This window comes from Scyliorhinus torazame, chromosome 2 (assembly GCF_047496885.1).
Source record: "Scyliorhinus torazame isolate Kashiwa2021f chromosome 2, sScyTor2.1, whole genome shotgun sequence".
Classification (NCBI taxonomy): domain Eukaryota; kingdom Metazoa; phylum Chordata; class Chondrichthyes; order Carcharhiniformes; family Scyliorhinidae; genus Scyliorhinus; species Scyliorhinus torazame.
This window is the reverse complement of record NC_092708.1, coordinates 108,463,453-108,485,764: the sequence shown is the minus strand read 5'-3', so window position 1 is coordinate 108,485,764 and position 22,312 is coordinate 108,463,453. Positions and strand designations below refer to the sequence as shown.

General features: G+C 48.3%; 1 protein-coding gene across 2 annotated transcripts in view; it reads left to right on the top strand.

The window, feature by feature from the left end:
* The window catches only part of galnt13 (polypeptide N-acetylgalactosaminyltransferase 13), a 777,028-nt gene that overhangs the window by 540,895 nt on the left and 213,821 nt on the right, over positions 1-22,312 (top strand). For both annotated transcript variants that reach the window (XM_072475323.1, XM_072475314.1), the window contains exon 4: positions 12,592-12,758. In XM_072475323.1, the coding sequence (XP_072331424.1) occupies positions 12,592-12,758 (167 nt within the window). The remainder of the gene's footprint in view (positions 1-12,591; positions 12,759-22,312) is intronic.

Here is a 22,312-nt window from a genome sequence, read left to right as displayed (position 1 = left end):
CAAAACCAACGGCAACATCGAGGGACGCACTGCACAGGCGCGCCCGATGCAAGACCGAACTGCGTCATGACGTGCGGCAACTGTGGAGCTGCACATTTAAAAGGGCAATGTCCTGCAAAAAACCGACAATGCCTACGCTGTAGCAAGATGGGCCACTACGCTGCCGACTGTCGAGCGGTTCAACCGATGGATCCTACACATCTCCGACAACCTCGCTGACAAGTAAGGACCGTCCAACCCGCACATCAGGACATCCAGCCCGATGACACAGATGACCAAGATGCCTTCCGGGTTGCGGTCATTGATGTGAACAGGGTCAACACCATCAATCCGGCCGATGAATGGAGTGCCAACCTGACGGTCAACCGATCGCAGATCACTTTCCGCCTGGACACTGGCGCATCCGCCAACCTCATAGCATATTCAGCATTCCATGCCATGAAGGTCAAACCACCTATCCAGCCATCCCGGTGCATGATGGTCGACTACAACGGGAACGTTATCCCGGCCATGGGATCTTGCCAGCTCCAGGTGACACACAAAACGCACACGGCCACACTCTCGTTTGAAATTGTTGGCTCATCGAAGGATTCCTTGCTGGGCGCACAGGCATGTAAGGCTCTCCACCTTGTACAGCGAATTCTGTCTCTCTCTCCAGACGACACATCTGACTTCCCGGATGCTGAGTTCAACTCAAATCCCCAATCGCTCCTCGCTCACAACCAGGAGACATTTGAAGGCATGGGAACACTGCCATACACATACAAAATTTGCCTCAAATCGGACGCCATCCCGGTCGTTCACGCACCTCGCAGGGTTCCTGCGCCACTTAAAGACCGCCTCAAGTTGCAGCTGCAGGATCTCCAGGAACAAGGGGTCCTATCCAGGGTCACGGAGCCCACGCCATGGGTCAGCTCCATGGTGAGTGTCAAGAAGCCCTCTGGCGAGCTCCGCATCTGTATAGGCCCTAAAGACCTAAATAATAACATTATGCGGGAACATTATCCCATACCTAAACGGGAGGAGATCACCAGTGAAATGGCCCAAGCCAAAATATTCACCAAACTGGATGCTCCAAAGGATTCTGGCAGATCCAACTGGACCCGTCCAGCCGAAAGCTATGCACCTTTAACACCCCTTTCGGCAGATTCTGCTACAACCGGATGCCATCATCTCGGCATCCGAGGTCTTCCACAGAATCATGGAGCAGATGATGGAAGGCATCGAAGGGGTGCGCGTATATGTGGACGATGTCATCATCTGGTCCACCACACCGCAGGAGCACATACATCGTCTCCAACGCGTTTTTGCCCGCATCCGGGAAAATGGCCTGCGCCTCAACCGAGCCAAGTGTGCCTTTGGCCAGACCGAATTGAAGTTCCTGGGGGACCACATCTCACGATCAGTGGCCCGTCCCGATGCAGACAAGGTAAGCGCCATCACAGCCATGCCGCGGCCGGCCGACAAGAAAGCTGTACTACGATTCCTGGGCATGGTCAACTTTCTCGGGAAATTCATTCCCAACCTTGCTTCCCACACAACGGCTCTGCGCCATCTCGTAAAAAAATCTACAGAGTTCCAGTGGCAACATACACACCAGCTGGAATGGGAGAAGCTCAAACACAAACTTGCCACGGCACCAGTGTTGGCGTTCTTCGACACGTCTCGTCCCACCAAAATCTCAACTGATGCCAGCCAATCCGGTATTGGAGCAGTGCTCCTGCAGAGAGATGACACGTCGTCATGGGCCCCGGTTGCCTATGCATCACGGGCCATGACCCCCACAGAACAGCGCTACGCGCAAATTGAAAAAGAATGCCTGGGCTTGCTAACTGGTTTGGACAAGTTCCACGATTATGTATATGGTCTTCCACGATTCACAGTCGAAACTGACCACCTGGTCAACATAATAAACAAGGACCTGAACGACATGACCCCTCGCCTCCAGAGCATCCTACTTAAACTCAGGAGGTATGATTTCCAACTGATCTACACTCTAGGGAAGGACCTCATCGTGGCGGATAACCTATCCCGAGTACACCACCAGATGCGGAGGGGTTCGTATGTCAAGTTGAGGCATAAGTGGCCTTGACAGCGGCAAATCTGCCGGCTAACGACTCCAGTCTGGCCCGCATACGCACAGAGACAGCGGCCGACCCCCTTCTACAGCGAGTGATGCGCCACATGACGGAAGGTTGGCTCAAAGGGCAGTGCCCGCAGTTCTATAATGTACGGGACGACCTAACCACCATTGATGGGATCCTTCTGAAGCTAAACAGGATCGTTATTCCGCACAGTATGCGCCAGATGGTTCTCAGTCAAATACACGAAGGCCAATTGGGGGTTGAGAAGTGTAGACGGAGGGCCCGAGAGGCGGTATATTGGCCGGGCATCAGTGACGATATTGCCAATATGGTGCTCAACTACACAACCTGCCAGAGGTTTCAGCCGGCGCAACCTCCTGAGACGCTTCTGCCCCATGAGCTGGTGACGTCCCCCTGGGCGAAGGTGGGTGTCGACCTATTTCACGCGCTTGGCATGGACTATGTCATCATCATAGACTACTTCTCCAATTACCCAGAAGTCATACGCCTACACGATCTGACTTCGTCTGCGGTCATCAGGGCCTGCAAGGACACCTTTGCTCGCCACGGCATTCCGATGACTGTCATGTCGGACAATGGGCCCTGTTTTGCCAGCCATGAATGGTCGTCCTTTGCCGCCTCATATGGTTTCACACACGTAACGTCCAGCCCTCTGCATCCCCAGTCCAATGGAAAGGCGGAGAAGGGCGTTCACATTGCCAAGCGGCTCCTCTGCAAGGCTGCTGCTGCCGGATCGGACTTTCACCTCGCCCTGCTGGCCTATCGATTGGCCCCGCTAGCCACGGGTCTCTCGCCAGCACAGCTGCTGATGGGTCGCACCCTCAGAACAACTGTGCCTTCCATCCTGGCACCAACAACGGACCATGCTACGGTACTGCACAAGATGCAACTGCAGCGTGATCGCCAGAAGAGCTCGTACGATACAAGGGCAACTGATCGTCCCCCCCTGGCCTCTGGGGATAAAGTCCGCATTCATCTACCAAATGGTGGCTGGTCAGCACCTGCCGAAGTTCTCCGACGCGTAGCTCCCCGCTCGTTCCTAGTACGCATGCCGGATGGATCCGTGCGTAGGCACATAATCTTGTAAAAAAGGGGGGATGTCATGATATTCAAACACACACATCATGATAGACAGACCAACAGACAAATCAGAGCACCCAACACCACACAGATGACCCTTTGTTAAAGCGCAAGAGGTGATGGAAGAGGTATTTGATAGTAGCAGTTACTCATCAATAAATGTCCCCATGCCCAATTTTCCTTCCGCCAGGACCACTCTCCTCCAGATCTCATTTCAACCTTGATCCATACTTTGGGAAACGTAGCTGAATTCCAGATGTGAAGTGTGAGTGACTTCCCCTGGCATCAAGGCAGCATTTAATCAAGAACGCATCAAGCGATCTGACTGAAATTGAAGTTAATGGGAATAGAGGGAACGTCTCCACTGGCTAGAGTCATACCTAGCTCAAAGGAGGATGGTTGTGGTTGTTAGAGGCCAATTATCTCAGCCCAAAGACAACCATGAAGGTGTTTTCCAGAATAGGGCCTTATGCTGCTGAATCATTTTCAGCAGCTTCATCTTCCATCTATTGTAAGATCAGAAGTGATGACATTTGCTGATCATAGTGTACAGCTCTATTTGAAACTCTTCAGATACTGAAGACGCCCTTCCCCAAATGCAGCAATGCCTGGACAACGTTTAGGCTTGGGCTGATAAGTGGCCATTAACATTCTTGCCAACTAAATGCCAGGCAAAGACCGTCTCCAACTAGACGGTCAAACCATTTCCCCTTGACATTCAACATTACAATCGTTGAATTCCCCAGGATCAATATATTGGCTTCACCATTACCCAGAAACTTAACTGGACCAGCCATATAAATACTATAGCTACAAGAACAGGCCAGACGTTGCGTATTCTGTGGGCAGTGATATGCCATCAATAAACACACGACGAGTGATGAATGTAACTGAGGCTTTAATACTGTAAACAGCAAACCTCCTGCCTTTGGACGCGAACTGGGTCGGAGGCGGAGACTTGCCACCTTTATACATAAGCCCGAGGGGAGGAGCTACAGGTGGAGCCAGCCTGGACAAGACCAGGCATGTACAACACAACAGAATGCCATACAATGCAATACCGTGGTTTACCACAAGCAGTATTTCATAGAACAAAGAACAAAGAAAAGTACAGCTCAGGAACAGGCCCTTTGGCCTTCCAGGCCTGTGCCGATCAAGATGCCCCAACTAAAACCAAAACTTTCTGCACTTACTGGGTCCGTATGGCTCTATTTCCTTCCTATTCATGTACACTTCCAGATGCCTCTTAAATGTTGCTAATGTGCCTGCTTCCACCACATCCTCTGGCAGCGTGTGCCAGGCACTCACAACTCTTTGTGTGGAAAAACCTACCCCGCACATCTTCCTGAAACTTTCCCTCTCTCACCTTGAACCTGTTCCCTCTTGTAATTGACACTTCCACCCCTGGAAAAAGCTTCTGACTATCCACCCTGCCCATGCCTCTCGTAATTTTGTAGACCTCTATCAGGTCTCCCCTCAGCCTCTGCCTTTCCAGTGATAACAATCCTAGTTTATTCAACCTCTCCTCATAGCCAACACCCTCGAGACCAGGCAACATCCTGGTGAAGCTTCTTTGCACTTTCTGCAAGGCTTCCACGTCCTTCAGATAATGTGGTGACTGGAACTGCACACAATACTGAAATGAGGCACCTACAAATAAAGCACTTCCTCCGCAAAGAGATAGTAGGGTACCCCGAGGCCCCAGAAACCACACTATTAGAGGACCTGATAGGCACAAGCAGCAATGAGGGGGGACAATGTGGGAAAATATACAGACAGTTACTGGACAGAGCTTGGACACCACTGGACGAGACCAGACAAAAATGGGAGGACGAGCTGGGGACAGAGGTAGGGTGGGGACTCTGGAGCGAAGCACTGAGCAGGGCTAACTCCACTTCCTCCTGCGCAAGGCTCAGCCTAATGCAGCTCAAAGTGGTGCACAGAGCGCACCTGACCAGAACCCGAATGAGCATGTTCTTCCCGGAGGTGGAGGACAAATGCCAGAGGGTCCCGGCCAACCACACCCTCATGTTCTGGGCATGCCCTTAACTTGCTGGGTTCTGGACAGCCTTCTCTGAGCAATGTCCAAGGTTGTGGGGGTGAGGGTGAAGCCATGCCCAATTGACAGAAGGGACAATAGACCGAACCAGAGGACGACAAAATGTATATAGGGTCAATAAAGGAAGGAAAGGATAAACCTTCCTGTGCAATAAAGTAAGTTAACGCAGTTAAAGTATGAAAAATGCAAATAAAAAGATTTTTTAAAAAATACTCCAAATGCGGTCCAACCAAGGTTTTATACAGCTGCAACATGATTTCCCAATTCCGATACTCAATTCCCCGGCTGATAAACGCAAGCATGTCATATGCCTTCTTAATCACCTTGATTACCTGTGTTCCTCTTTTAGGGAACTGTGGTACTGCACGCCCAGATCCATCAGTATCTTAATGTTCCTAAGGGTTCTGCCATTTACAGTATAATTCATACCTACAATGCATTACCTCGCATTTGTCCGGATTAAACTCCATCTGCCATTTCTGTGCCCAAGTCTCCAATCTATCAGGATCCTGTTATATCCTCTGACAATCCTCGACACTATCAACAACTCTGCCAATTTTCGTGTCATCCGCAAACTTACTAATCAGACCTACCACATTTTCCTTCAGATCATTACAACAAGGTTCCCAGCACTGATCCCTGGAGAACACCACTAGCTACAGATCTCCATTCTTAAAAACACCCTTCTACCGCTACTCTCTGTCTTCTCGAACCAAGCCAGTTCTGTATCCATCTAGCCAGCCCACCCCAATCCCATGAGATTTTAGTTTTTGTACCAGTCAGTCATGTGGGACCTTGTCAAACGCCTTACTAAAGTCCACATAAACTAATCTACAGCCCGTGCCTCATCAATTTTCTTTGCCACCTCTTCAAAAAACTCAATTAAGTTGGTGAGACATGACCTTGCCCGTACAAAATAATGCTGCCTGTCACTAACTAGTCCATTTTTCTCCAAATGTGCATATATCCTGTCCCTCAGTATCTTTTCCAAAAGCTTCCCCACCACTGATGTCAGGCTCACTGGCCTATAATTTGCTGGATTATCCCTGCTTCTTTCTTAAACAAGGGAATAGCATTGGCAATTCTCCAGTCCTCTGGAACCTCGCCTGTGGTCAGAGAGGATGTGAGGATATCTGTTAAGGCCCCAGCTATGTGTCCCCTTGCCTCCCGCAGTAACCTGGGATAGATCCCATCCGGCCCCGGGGACTTGTCTATCTTAATGCAATTTAGGATACTGAACACTTTCTCCTTTGGTAAACTGATGTTCTCAAGATCATTCACACACCTATCCCTAACCTCAACATCTGTCATGTTCATCTGCTAACTCTCCAATGCCTTTCCACCATTTACGTGGCACAAGTCAAGAATACTGCCCACTTGCTTGAATGAGTGCCACTTCAACAACATTCAAGAAGCTCAACAACATTCAGGTTAAAGCAACACATTTGTTCCTGTTCCATCCACAACCTTAAACGTTTACTCCCTTCGTTACTAGTGCCTTGCGTACCATCCACAAGGTGTACTGCAGCACCACCCAAACCTGCAACCTCGCCCAGCTGGGCAGACAAGGAAAGAAGGCATGTGAAAGGACACATTCCTTTCAAGTGACACACCATCTTGACTTGGAAATATATTGCCATTCCTTCATTGTCACGAGATCTAAGTTCTTGAACTGCCTATCAAGCAGCACTATTGGAGTATCTTCACCACGTAACTGAGCAACAACTGCTGGTTAATAGATCATAGAATTTACAGTGCAGAAGGAGGCCATTCATCCCACCGAGTCTGCACGGGCCCTTGGAATTAGCACCCCACCTAAGCCCACACCTGTAACCCAGTAACCCCACTTAACCTTTTTTTGGACACTAAGGGCAATTTATCATGGCCAATCCACCTAACCTGCACAACTTTGGACTATGGGAGGGTACCGGAACACCCGGAGGAAACCCATGCAGACACGGGGAGAATGTGCAGACTCCGCACAGACAGTGACCCGGACGGGAATCGAACCTAGGACCCTGGATCTGTGAAGCAACTGTGCTAACCACTGTGCTGCCCACCTACCAATATTCTGTGAATAAATGAAAATAAATTACCAAGACCAGCTTCCTTGGCAGTATGTGTATGAGAGGTGGATTGTGGAAGAGGGATAGACCATGGGCACAATTTTGCACCTTTGATTTCACACATGGAGAGTTACAGAATATCACTGGAAAGAAAATACATAATTTTAGCTCAGACAATAGAAGGGAAAATAACAAGAATGAAGCTACAATGTCAACATTTTACACATTTGACTGGAAATGATTACTGAACTCATTTTGCGTAATACATTTTACACTTCAGTATTATTGTATATGCTGTATTAAATAGTACTTAATTACACAGAAACATGAACACTAGTATTAATGTGAAGCAGCCCACACTCTATTCAATTTTTAAACCATTCAATGCTTTGGGATACTCCAAAATGGAATTATTAAAATAATTAACAGTAGCCAAGACTACATTTGTCATTATTTCTAAATTCTAGACAATTAACAAAATAAGAAAGCAGAATAGAGCGGATACTGGAATCTGAAAGGAAAACAGAGAATACCGCAAAAACTCAGCAGGTCTGGAAGCATCTGTACAGAGAGAAAACAGTAAATTTTTCGAGTCCATTTGACTCTTCATAAGAACTAAATAGAGGGAGAAATGTGTTAGATATTAAACTGTAACAAGAGAGATTGCAACAAGATGTAGCAACTTTAAGAATAGAAGCCTGTGTGAGGGAGAGAGTGGGGGTTTGCATTGAGGCAATACATGTTTGGGATATTTAAAAGAAGGGTTGAAAAGAGAGATGCATCAAAGCTGCATTCAGCACCTACTGTCTGGCAATATCATAGTAAAACAAAGCATGAAATAAAGAAAGAAGACACGTACTCATTTTGACACTGCCTCATCTTATCGACATTTAAGTTTATTATTTTCCACAGCAAATTTCATAATGTATTGTCTATAAATCAAATCAAATATCTATTAGAATAAAGTACAATTATTGACTTAAAATAATTTGCCACCCGACCAAACAATGTTTTTCCTGTGCATTGTTATTCAAGTATTATGCAAAATCCTCAAACGTTTGTTCTTAGAATCGCCTTGGATAGCACTTACAGCTTTCTTCTCGGAAGGGTACAGGGCAATATCTTTGATGGAAAATCTCTTTAATGACAGAGGGAACCCATTGGAGACAGGACATTGCATTTGAACTATCTTGGATTTTCCATTGGCCTCATTCTGTCATTCCCTTGACTTTCAGAGAAAAAGCTAATTCAGAGTGAATGAATAACCCCTATGCTACAGCCAGACAACAGATGCTGAATACAGTTTTACAGCACTGATGTAGCCTCTCTGTTAAAGTGATTCTGAACTGACCAGCCCTATTGGCCAGCAAAGAATACTAATTCTGCTGTTATGATCAAAATATTCAGTATAGTCATTGACTGTGCATTAACAGAATATTTTACTGTTATCAATAGTTTAATTCATATAAAGAACTGTTTAGGCTTGTCATTTTTATGTTGAGTAGGCTTACTTATTTTGTTAATTTTCTAGAATTAATTAACACTGTCAAATATAGCTAATGGTTAATGCTAATTATTTTAAATTAATTAATTTTGGAGCCTTCTGAAGCATTGAGTGGTTTCAAAATTGAATAGGGAGTGAGCTGCTTCACATTAATGTTAATGTTAATGTTACTGTGTAATTAAGTACTATTTTATAAATTATATAAAATAATAATGAAGTGGAAAATGTACTGAGTAAAATGAGTTCAGCAATTATTTCCAGTTAAATGTATAAAATGTTGACATGGTAGCCTCATTCTTTAGCTGGAATATTGCTCAGAAAGTAACACCAAATGCATCATCTGAAGTACCTTTGCATAATTGAAGGTGAATATTAAAGTAAAACATTTTTGAGTCAAATTAATGATTATGAAGTAAAAAACTAATGTACTTTTGATTACTGATTCACATTTGGTTAGAATAACTCTCCTTTCACAGATTCTATGCTTTTTTTTTTACAATTCTTAGGAAAACAAAGGTATTTTTAAGCGATTTATATTTATATTGATAAACATTAGGAATAAAGTATAGTTGTAAGTGCGTTTCATTTAATGTTTCTGTTCCTGGAAAGATAAAACCTACAGTTAGATCCATGCTGGACCAAGGTGTTTGTATGCGTGGGAGTTGGTTAAGTTCTAACTGTGTTTCTATTGTGCTTAGGCAGGGCTACAGTGTGAAGAATAAATAGGCCAGTAGCAGTATGTGGCTATTGCTTAGCAACAGGAGCTTTGGAAGGTAGAGAATTTTTAAAGTTTTGGTTCAACTAATTTGATTGCAGTTGGAGATAGGCAGTGGGAGAGCAGGCAGTTCTCATGGCTTTGCTAGAAGCAGTTGGTTCAGAAGGTTGGAGAGGGAACATCCCCCTTTGTTAGAAGAAAAGTGATATTATGGAGTAATGGTTAATAAATCAAGTGCAGAGATCTGTGGCGACATTCTCCGACCCCCCGCCGGGTCGGAGAATCGCGGGGGGCTGGCGTGAATCCCGCCCCCGCCGGTTGCCGAATGGGGGCAGGAATCGTGGCGCGCCGGTTGGTGGGCCGCCCCGCTCGATTCCCCGGCCCGAATGGGCCGAAGTCCTTACCAGCGGGACAAGGCGGCGTGGGTGGGCTCGGGGGGGGGGGGGGGCGATCTGGCCCCGGGGGGTGCCCCCACGGTGGCCTGGCCCGCGATCGGGGCCCACCGATCCGCGGGCGGGCCTGTGCCGTGGGGGCACTCTTTCCCTTCCGCCCCCGCCACGGTCTCCACCATGGCGGAGGTGGAAGAGACTCCCTCCACTGCGCATGCGTGGGAAACTGTCAGCGGCCGCTGACGCTCCCGCGCATGCGCCACCCGGAGATGTCATTTTCGCGCCAGCTGGCGGGGCAACAAAGGCCGTTTCCGCCAGCTGGCGGGGCGGAAATTCCTCCGGCGTCGGCCTAGCCCCTCAATGTTGGGGCTCGGCCCCCAAAGATGCGGAGCATTCCGCACCTTTGGGGCGGCGCGATGCCCGTCTGATTGGCGCCGTTTTGGGCGCCAGTCGGCGGACATCGCGCCGTTTCTGGAGAATTTCGCCCCTGAAGAGCAACTAGTAAAGGAAATAGAGAAATGAAGAGAAGTTTCCAAGGAGCCTGAAGCTAAAGGTACTAGAACAGAGAACTGTTAAGCAAAAACAGACTGAGCTGAGAAGAAGGCTGAGAGGCCAGAAAGATATCTGAAGTGATTTTCATGTTTGTGAGATTTTACTATAGCTTGTGGAACGTGAATTGATATAATAATGAAAATCGGTGGCTGAATTTCAAAGATTTGTATGAAAGTAGTTAAGACAAAGAAATCTAAAAGAGGGTGGTGTAAAATCCTGGACTGGATTCGCTGTTAAAAGGTGGAGCGGAAGCATTGTTTAAAAGTGTCATATTGAAAACCTGGCCTTGATTTCACAATGCAAACCGCCAAGTGTAAGCATGATTATGAAAGAAGATTTTAAAGCATAATTTTGGGTGTGGAGTTTGGAAACTCTCATGACAATCATCTGGAGATTCTGGGGAGGCATCCACAAACATTCACTTGAGGTTCAGAGTGGAGAGTGTATTTGCCCACAGTCTTCGTTTGTGATTAAAAGGGGCTTTGAGTTGATGAGACTATTATCGACTAAAATGTACTTTGCAATCCGTGTTAATCCTAAAACCTGTGTCATTGTGAAGCAAGGGGGGCAGTAAAAGCGTATTGCATCATAATTCATTTTTAAAAATGTTTAATAAATGTTTTTCTTCTTTCTTTTTAAAACTAATTGGCAGTCCTCAACACTTTATATTTTAAAAAAGTAAAAATTATGGAGTGGGATTCTCCATCGGCTGACGCTAGAATCGGGAAACGGGATTGGGCAGAGAATCGGTTTTGTCGCCGAAATTGTGGCGGGTGCCGGTTTCACAGCAAATTGCAATTCTCCAGTGCCGCAACAACGATATCAGTGCATTCCACAATGCACATGCAGTAAACCCCGTTGTCATATCATTAGTGGGCCTGACCCAGTATTCTCCAGTGCCTCCGCGATGCTCTGCCTCCACTGGGGAGGTTCACTTGTGCTTTTAAAAATCGTGAAAGAGGCGCCGTGGCTGCTGAGGGACAGAGAGGAGGTACGGAAAGTGTCCCAATATCGCCATAGTTTTCTGACAGTCGTATCGCTGGCCGGAGCGCTTCTGCCAGTGTCGGTAGGAGTAGTGGGGGGTGGCCAGGAGGTGGGCTGTGGGGTTGGGGTGGACGGGCACTGAGCACCATTGCCATGCCTGCAAGGAAGCCATGCAGCTGCTCACGCCGTTGACTACCTCCTGTGAATTTAGGGTCACAGGTCATATCGGTGTCCCTCTAGGGCACACGCCTAGGTGCCCTCAGGCCCCAGCTGACCATGAGCGGGATGGGCGCGCTCCAGTGCAACCAGTGCCATCTTGTTCGCTGGGGTGAGTGTGTGTGGGGACTGTAATGTTTATTTGCTGCTGCAGCTTATCAGCCTCACGAGTGTCAATCATGGACCCACCGAATCCCTCACCATTTCTCATTGGAATCGATTGTGTTCCACGTGGCGCTGGTGCTAGCTCCACCACGGTCGCTGGATCGGTCCAGGTGCAGTGCCAGTTTTGCTGTCGTGGAAGTCGATGAATCCTATCCCAGCGTCAGCACTTAGTCTCAGGAATGGAGAATCCAGCCCATAGTCTTTTGAGCCAAGGTTCCATTCTAAGATCTTCCTATCCAGTTGTAACATCAACTGGAATCGTAACACAGTGCAACCAAGATATGTTCATTTGAGGCATAATGTCACCAAGCGAATGCGAGTTGTTACCAAAGGCCAGAAGGAAAGTCATGCTGGGAATGGTGACTGAGCTCTATTGATCATGTTCAAGGTCAGCTTTAGCATTTAGAGCTAGCAGGTGGATGTCATCTGTGGCAAAAGGCTATTTTGGGTGTAGAAAATTAGCAGAAATGCCATGCCACTCTCCAGGGTGAAATCATAACATAAATTGCCTTTATTCAGATAACAGCAGCATATGCTTTCAACTTAACATTAGCCAGAGGATTCATGTTGCTTATGTAAACTAACAACACCTTGAAAGGTGTTTACCAAATATGAAAATAAATGGAGATCCCCAAGCTCCTGGAATCAGACTGTTGCCTAATAACTATGCTTTGAATGGTGTGGCTCTACACAATGTAACTAATCTTCCAATTAAGCAAAATATTGTCATATTTTTAATTTCTATCTTCCATACAGATGCAAGACAAAAGTCTACCAAGATGATCTTCCAGATACAAGTGTCGTCATTGTTTTTCATAATGAGGCCTGGAGCACGCTGCTTCGTACAATTCACAGCGTACTCATTCGTTCGCCCAAAAAGGTACTTAGAGAGATCATCCTAGTGGATGATGACAGTGAAAGAGGTAAAAACAATTTCCTTTACATAACAGTAAATATTGTCATGAGAATATCATTGTATTAAAACAACGAAACAAATGATAGGTCAATAATTCAAATAAGCTTTGACAGGTGAGCTGATTATTTGCAGTTATTTTTGAGTCCATTTAGACATTGACTAAAGGTGAAAGATGGTAATTGTGGTGCACAATTCTGTACTTTCTGCCCCTTAGGTTGAAAATGATTATGTAAATTTGACAACCATGCAATGTGATTAACCCTGTGTGGCATCTATTGGATCTGTTTTGCTTCAGTTTATCTCATAGTTGTAATGACACGGGGGCAGCACGGTAGCATTGTGGATAGCACAATTGCTTCACAGCTCCAGGGTCCCAGGTTCGATTCCCGCTTGGGTCACTGTTTGTGCGGAGTCTGCACATCCTCCCCGTGTGTGCGTGGGTTTCCTCCGGGTGCTCCGGTTTCCTCCCACAGTCCAAAGATGTGCAGGTTAGGTGGATTGGCCATGATAAATTGCCCTTAGTGTCCAAAATTGCCCTAGTGTTGGGTGGGGTTACTGGGTTATGGGGATTGGGAAAGTGGAATCGGATTCTCGTTATAGCTACTTAACTGAGTGTATGAGGTGGCAGGCGACAGCGTTTCAGTACAAGACGTTAGGAATTAAGGCTGGTCTACATGTACTGCTATTCCGAGGCACAGCAGATCAGGTGTTCCCATTTCTGCCACTTGACTAATACTAGGAACGACCTCCCCACTGGAATAGATCTGTGGGAAAGCAGTATTATCATTAAAGCCCCATGTTATGCTCATTTATGAGCTTAATCCTTTTGAGACTGAAAGAGAACCTTCTCCTGCCCAGTACTCAAAGCATCTGTGGCAGTAGTCTGAGCATGTTCTGCCCTTAGGACCAATGTTATAGGAAGCCTCTTTTGAAGAGGTCCCTTAAGTTGCCACACACTCCAACCTGGTTGTCTTATTCAGATAAAATTTTGTCAGCATGAATTTGTTCTTTAGAGTATGAACATTTGATCACAGTTAACTCAAGAGGTAATGAGACTGGAGTTGAGGGGAGTGTGGAAGGGGGGTGGGGGTGGGGGGGGGCTTGACAGCAGGAAGGTGGTTACAGTAGGAAGTCAATTACAGCATTATAAATCTGCAACAGTTGCATATATCTTACTTCTCCTTGTGTAGAACCCTACCCGGGATTGAGAAAGTGTGGGATTGGGCATCTCTCACTTGTTACAATTCTAATGTTGCATCAAGGACTGTCTTCTCTTTGAAACAAAAGCAAATATAGAAAATTATCTTTACCATAACATGCAGCAAATGTATACATTAATTCATAAAATGTGAGGCGACAAGTGTGTGCAGTGAGCAATTAGAGGCTGCATGAGGTTCGTAATCAGGTCAGGGGTCGGTTAGTTCAGCTGGCTAGAGGGCTGGTATGTGATGTGAAGTGACGTTAACAGCATGGGCTCAATTCCTGTACCTGCTGAGGTTAATGAAGGCCCTGCCTTCTCCACCTTCCCCTCGCCTGAAGTATGGTGACTCTCAAGCTAAATAACCACCAAAAGGGGAGAGCAATCTATGGTCCTCAGGGACTATGGCGGTTTTCATTTCTCAATCAGGTGATCTCATGTAAGGCTGAGTTTGAAGAAATACTTTCAGCAGGTGACTTAGGGGCGTGAAGGTCACTCTGCTGACTATAGGGTATTGATAGTAAACAATTCAAGTGCTTTAACTGATTTTAAGTCCCAAAACATTGAATAAAATAATTGTGAAATGGTAACGGCCAGTTGGCTGCATCTATGCCATTAGTTACAGTATTTTTTATTCGTAGGCTTTGTGGTAAAACATGTCTCACTCTGATTCATAGAATTTACAGTGCAGAAAGAGGCCATTCGCCCCATCGGGTCTGCACCAGCCCTTGGAAAGAGCACCCTACTTAAGCCCACATCTCCACCCTATCCCCAGAAACCTGACCTAACCTTTTTTGTTTGACACTAAGGGGCAATTTAACATGACCAATCCAGCTAACCTGCACATCTTTGGACTGTGGGAGGAAACGGGAGCACCCGGAGGAAACCCACGCAGACATGGGGAGAAAGTGCAAACTCCACACAGACAGTCACACGAGGTCGGAATTGAACCTGGGACCCTGGAGCTGTGTAGTAGCAGTGCTATTCACTGTGCCACCGTGCCGCCCAATTCATCTAAATGCTCACCAAATAATGCGGCCAACCACAACACTTAAGTCTTTGTTACATGGCATAAAGGAAGAAAAAGACCTACTCACTTATTGAGCGATTGCCAAATTAAGGAAGATTTGATGGATTCACCTTCCTTTGCCTGACTTGGCAAGATTGTTAAATAATTTTCCAGTACATTGTTGTCATGTATGGAATGTTGTCTTTGACATTGACTGTTATATCCATTTTCTTGCACTTAATCTGTGCATCTCTCCTTGGGTGTACGTTATTCTGTTCCGATTACTCATCTTCCTTTGCTGACATTGAGCAACAGTTCTTTCACAATTGCATTGCTCAATGAACCTATGAGCTCTCTGCTCCCTTACATACTTGACTGAAATTATTTTGCCCATTTCCTTCATGCTGTGTCTCAAACCACTTATTTTGCCCGTTTTAAGCTGATGCTTGTGATGTTCCTTGTATAAAAGCAAATTACTGTGGATGCTGGAATCTGGAACAAGAGAGAAAATGCTGGAAAATCTCAGCAGGTCTGGCAGCATCCGTAGGGAGAGAAAAGAGCTCAGGTTTCGAGTCCGATGACACTTTGTCAAAGCTGTTCCTCAATGTTCCTTGTATAGTTCTCCAAGATGGCTAAAAGTCGAAGTGTTGACAAAGAACATCAAGCTATGTATTTGAAACAAAGCTAGTTTATTTTACATTGCTTCAAATGGTTCACACACTTCACAAAGTAATAGCTAATAAAACAACAGTATAAAATCTAGTTACAGAAATCTATAATATCTTTTTAGTACAGCTAACAATCTATCTCAACCTCTCACTATCTTCTTCAAAACCTTCTCCCAGAATACCTAAATACGCAGTCTTTTATAAGACTACTCTGTGGTGCCATCTAGTGTTGAGATACATGAACATCATCTTGTTAACCCTTTACACTCCTTACATTATACGTATCAGTACGCTTCAAATATTGCAAAAGCACATGAATTCTTCCCCAGTAAGTTCCTAATCAGCCACCTGGAACTCAGCCTGGATATTCAGAAACAACAGTGAAACCTATCCATTTCAGACAGGCAAGCACAATTTGGGCACCACCTTATTTGTGATCAGGATTTTGACTAAACAGAAAATCATGGATTGCTTACAGCAAAAAAGGGAAATGTCTGTAACAGTTCTCTTCAAGAGCAACTCAGCTCGTCTCACTCTCCTGCTTTTTCCCCCAAAACCCTGTGATTTTTTTTACTCTTCAGCTAATTATCCAGTTCACCCTTTGGAAAGTCACTATTGAATCTGCCCCCACCATACTCCCAGGCAGTGCATTCCAGGTCCTAATCACTCACTGCAAAAAAATGTTTTTCCTCATGTTACCTCTGGAACTTTTGCCAATCATTTTAAATCAATATCCTCTAGTGGATGGTGGATACCCAACATCTTTTCGCTTTCTACTCTGTTCAGATCTCTCATGACACTTCTATCATAGCTCCTCTCGTTCTTCTCTGAAGGAGAACAATCCCAGGTTTGCCAAATCTATCCACGTAACAAACGTCTTATCCCTGGAACTATTCTTGTAAATCTTTTCTGCACCCTCTCTAGTCCTTTGCATCCTTCCCAAAATGTAATGCCCAGAATTGGACGCAATACTCCAGTTGAGACTGAACCAGTGTTTTACAAAGGTTCACCATAACTTCTTTTTTTTTGTATTTATACCTCAATTACCAATGGCCACGATTCCATTTGCCCGTATTAACTGCTTTTTCAAGTTGTCCTGTCACCTTCAACAGTTTGAGCACATGTTCCCCAGGTATTTCTGCTCCTGCACCCTCCTTTATTTTATACAGCCTTTCTGTAGTCTTCCTGCCAAAATCAATTACTTCACACTTTTCTGTATTGAATTTCATCTGCCACATGTCCAACGATTCCACCAGCCTATCTCAGACTTCTTGAAGTCTATCAATGTCATCCACAATTCCAATCCTTGCAAGTTTTGAGTCATCTGCAAATTTTGAAATTGTGCCCTACATAGGGAGCGGAATTCTCCCGCCCCACGCCGGGTAGGAGAATCGCCCGGGCGCCGCGCGAGTCCCGCCACGCCGTCCCGATGCCCGCTCGTGATTCTCCCACCCACCCCCCAAACTGGCACGGCGCGAATCACGGCTGGCCGCTGAGAGAATCACTGCATGCCGTTGGTCATGGGTGAGCGGCGATTCTCCTGCCCGGATGGGCCGAGCGGCCTGCCCAACACGACAGGTTCCCGCCGGCGCCATCCACACCCGGTCGCTGCCGGCGGGAACAGCATGGGAACGCTGGGGGGGGGGGGGGCGGCGGGTTCCTGTACCGGGGGGAGGGGGGGCGCTCAAAAGGGGTCTGGCCCGCGATTGGTGCCCACCGATCTGCGGGCCGGCCTCTCTGAAGGAGGACCTCCTTTCCTCCGCTGCCCCGCAAGATCGATCCGCCATCTACTTGCGTGGCGGCCGCGGGGAGGACGGCAACCGGGTGATGTCATTTACGCGACGCCGGTTTCGCCAGCAGGAGCTACCGGCGAACCTGTAGTGCAGGTTACATCTCCTATTACAGTGGTTCACCACATTCACCCCCTGTTAAAAATGAGTCCGGCGGGGGTGACATGAAACTATATACAATTAGTGCAATTGTGTACAGTGGTAGGGTAAGAAAAGTCCATGTTGACGGTCCAGAGTCCGTCAATGGTTCAGCCGGTCCGGTGCTTTGGTGTTTCGTTGTGAGCGGCGTAACGGTGGCGGTGAAGTCGGTGCTGGCGGTGGTGGAGGTGGCACCGATGGCGGTGGTGGCGGTGCTGATGCTGGCCAGTCATTGGGGAACTCCGGGAGCATGCAGAAGTCCTCTTCGTCCTCTTGTGCAGAAAAGGGGAGGGGGGGGGTGGTCTGGTGGGGTCAATATTGGCGGTGCGGTGGGAGGTAGGGGATGGGCGCATTGGTGGGGGGGGTGTTGGGGTGGAACCTGACGGTGCCAGGTCCCTGAGTGAGACTGTATCTTTTTTTTTGTAAATTTAGAGTACCCAATTCATTTTTTCCAATTTAAGGGGCAATTTAGTGTGTTCAATCCACCTATCCTGCACATATTTGGGTTGTGGGGGCGAAACCCACGCAAACACGGGGAGAATGTGCAAACTCCATACGGACAGTGACCCAGAGCCGGGATCGAACCTGGGACCTCGGCGCCGTGAGACTGCAGTGCTACCACTGTGCCACCATGCTCACACCCTAGTGAGACAGTATCTTGCCGGCTGTCGGGGAACTCAACGTAGGTACATTGAGGGTTGGCGTGGAGCAGGTGAACCCTGTCCACCAAGGGGTCCGCCTTGTGGAGTCGGACATGCCTACGGAGAAGGACCGGTCCTGGAGCAGCGAGCCAAGTCGGGAGTGACACACCGGATGTGGACTTCCTGGGGAAGGTAAAAACACATTCGTGGGGTGTGTTATTCGTGGCGGTGCACAGTAGTGACCGGATGGAGTGCAGAGCGTCAGGGAGGACCTCCTGCCAGCAAAAGGCTGGGAGGTTCCTGGACCGTAGGGCCAGCTGGACGGCCCTCCAAACCGTCCCATGCTCCCGTTCTACATGCCCATTTCCCCGGGGGCTGTAGCTGGTCGTCCTGCTGGAGGCTATACCCCTGCTGAGCAGGAACTGACGCAGCTCATCGCTCATGAATGAGGATCCCCTGTCACTGTGGGTGTAGGCGGGGAAACCGAACAGAGCGAAGATGGTGCTGAGGGCCTTGATGATGGTGGCAGACGTCATATCGGGGCATGGGATGGTGAAGGGGAATCTGGAGTACTCATCGACCACACTGAGAATGTACGTGTTACGGTCGGTGGAGGGGAGGGGACCTTTGAAATCCATGCTCAGGCGTTCAAAGGCGTGGGAAGCCTTCACGAGTTGCGCACGGTCCGGCCGGTAGAAGTGCGGCTTGCACCCCGCACAGACCTGGCACTCCCTGGTGACTGTCCTTAATTCCTCGACGGAGTAGGGCAGATTGCGAGCTTTGACCAGATGGTACAATCGAGTGACCCCTGGGTGACAAAGGCTGTCGTGTAGGGCCCGGAGTTGGTCCTCTTGTGCGCTGGCACATGTACCTCGGGAGAGGGCGTCTGGGGGCTCGTTGAGTTTACCGGGGCGATACAAGATCTCGTAATTATAGGTGGAGAGCTCGATTCTCTACTGCAAGATTTTATCATTTTTGATCTTGCCCCGCTGTGTGTTATTGAACGTGAAGGCTACCGACCGTTGGTCCATAACGAGAGTGAATCTCTTACCGGCCAGGTAATGCCTCCAATGCCGCACAGCTTCAACGATAGCTTGGGCCTCCTTTTCGATGGATGAGTGTCGAATTTCCGAGGCATGAAGGGTGCGGAAAAAGAATGCCACGGGTCTGCCTGCCTGGTTTAGAGTGGCGGCAAGGGCGATGTCTGAAGCGTCGCTTTCTACTTGGAAAGGCAGTGACTCGTCCACTGTGCGCATCCCAGCATTGGCGATGTCTGCTCTGATGCGGGCGAAAGCATGTTGTGCCTCGGCCGCAAGGGGGAATTGGGTGGACTAAATGAGTGGGCGGGCCTTGTCCGCATAGTTTGGGACCACTGAGCGTAGTAGGCCCAACAGGAATGCAACGCAGAGATTAGGAAGGTCATAGAAGCGGAAGTTACTAAATTCTACGCCCTGGACCGTGAGGGTGACTGTTCAAAAGCCTCGGATCATGACGGAGTGGGATCTGGAGGCTAGGGATATCCTTTGATTGGCAGGGTGGACCGCGAGGGAGCAGCGCCTTACCGTATCTGGGTGAACAAAGCTTTTGGTGCTCCCGGAGTCCAGCAGGCACGAGGTTGCGTGGCCATTGATTTTAACCGTCGTCGACGCGGTGGCCAGGTTGTGCGGGCGAGATTGGTCCAGCGTCATCGAAGCGAGCTGCAGGTAGCCATCGGATGCTTCGGGTGGCGAGCATATGCGGTTCCGATGTCGGGATGTCCGGAGATCCTGTGGGGGACAAGATGGCGCCCATGGTGCGCACATTGCGGGGTTGGGACAAGATGGCGGCGCCCATGGCCGAAGGGGGACAAGATGGCGGCGCCCATTAGTCGCACATGGACCCCGGAGGAGAAGATGGCAGCTCCCATTGTGTGTCTGGCGTGGGGGAGGGGGCGATAGCGGACGCGATCGCAGCGTCTGCGCGGGCCTGGCACACCGCCGCGAAGTGGTCCTTTTTACTGCAGGCTTTACAAACTGCAGTGTGGGCCTGGCAGTGTTGGCAGGGGTGCTTCTGCTGACCGCAGAAGTAGCAGGGGGGTCCCCCGGGGTGCGCGGATCGGCGTGCGGTGCAGGCGTATTGGGAAGGCAGGACCCTGGCTGAGGAGGTCATCGGTGGGGTCCAGGAGGGGTAGGAAGGAGTAGAAGGGTTGGCAGCGCAGCGGGAGGGGTACGATTGTACGTTACGGGATGCGACCGTCATGGAGAGCGCCAAGGTTTTCGCCTCCGCCAGTTCGAGCATGGCCCCTTCCAGTAATCGTTCTCAGATGCGGTCCGACGCAATCCCCGTCACGAAGGCATCGCGCATGAGGAGATTCGCATGTTCGCCGGCCGTAACGGCCTGACAGCCACAGTCCCGGACGAGTGGAATTAGGGCCCGCCAGAAGTCTTCGATGGACTCACCAGGTAGTTGCGAGTGTGTGGCAAGTACATGCCTGGCGAAGAGCGTGTTCGCCTTCTGCACGTAGTGTTCCTTACGGAGTTTGATTGCTTTTGTGTAATTCATGGCGTTTTTGATCAACGGGAACACGCTGGAACTCAGTCTGGAGTACAGGAAGTTTATCTTCTGAGCCTCCGTTGGCTCGGGGTCCGCAGCCTTGATGTAGGCCTCAAAACATGCTAGCCAGTGAGTAAAGTCTTTTCTGGCGTTGGGCGAGTGCGGATCCAGCTGCAGGCGATCGGGCTTAATTCGGATATCCATTCTGTGGAAAATCTGACTGTAATAAATTGATGCACGATCAATTGCACAAAGATTAAAGTTGGGTACAACTGTGGCTTTATTACAGTCAGATGTGTGGCCTCCTGCTGCAGCTGGCGAAATGGCAGGGCACTGGAGGTCATGCATATTTATACAGTTCTCCGTGGGCAGAGCCAGCCGGCAGGAGCTACCGGCAAACCTGTAGTGCAGGTCCTACCTTACATCTCCTATTACAGTGGTTCACCACAGGGGGCAAATAGCAGGGTAAATGGCGTACCGATCTCTCGACCCCACCACGGTCTCCGGAGAACCCCCAACACGCGAAACTACCGATTAGGGGGTTCTCGAACCCCCTCACCCCATTTCTGGCTGCCTGGTAGTGCCACCTGGGCATCCTGGCAGTGACAGGTTCCCGGGTGGCCTCAGGGGTGCCAGGGTACCACTCTTCCCAGAGCCCGCCCACCTTGGGGCCTCCGCTCGCCTGGGAGACTCCCCCCCCCCCCCCCCCCCCCAAGAGCCATTATGCCTGGTCCACGCTTGTGAAAGCCAATGCTAAATGGTGCCACTGCGAGGTCTCCCAGGAATGGGTGTTCGATCCCGGGCCTTGGGCTGCATCGGCACAGACATATTCAAGTGAACCTAAATGCTCACTTCAGTATGCAAATCTGGATCCCGCCCAATGGGTGCAAGATCCAGATCAAGACATCTTGCGAGATCTCATGAGATCTCATGAGACATCCCAAGCGTCATAAATCTCACGAGTGGCCTATCACTAGATTTAACGACCTTATTGCATCACTGAGTTGGGCACAATGAGGCCGTTCGATTGTGTCCCACGTCTCTGTAATGTCAGTTAGGTCAAAAACTATTTATCTCTTTTTATGTCTTAATCCATCTACATTCCAAATGCTTTGCTTGGTCACATAAAACACCTTTAATTTTTACTTTTTACCATTATTCCCTGATTTTACCTTATTCACTGATGCACTACCACATTAATCATTTTTGCTCCACCTAGTCACTGATGTGTTGAGTGTTCTGGATCACAAGCAGGTCACCAACACTGGAAGTGGTGTAACTCTATTTTATTATAAGGTTAACTATATTAACATACTTGAACTGTGGGTAAATGCAATACCAGCTTTAACTGTTGACCCTTGCCTAGTCCTAACCAGGTGATGCACTCAGCACATAGTGAATGTCTGTGTTGCAGGCTGTGAGCTCTGTGCTCCGAGCTGGCTGCTACTAGAATGAGCAGGAACTCTTCTATCCCCTGTCTTTATAGTGCGTGTGCTCTCACTGGTGATTGGCTGCAGTGTTGTGTATGCTGATTGGTCCCACTGCATGTCCATCAGTGTGTGTGTCTGCACCATAATATACTGGT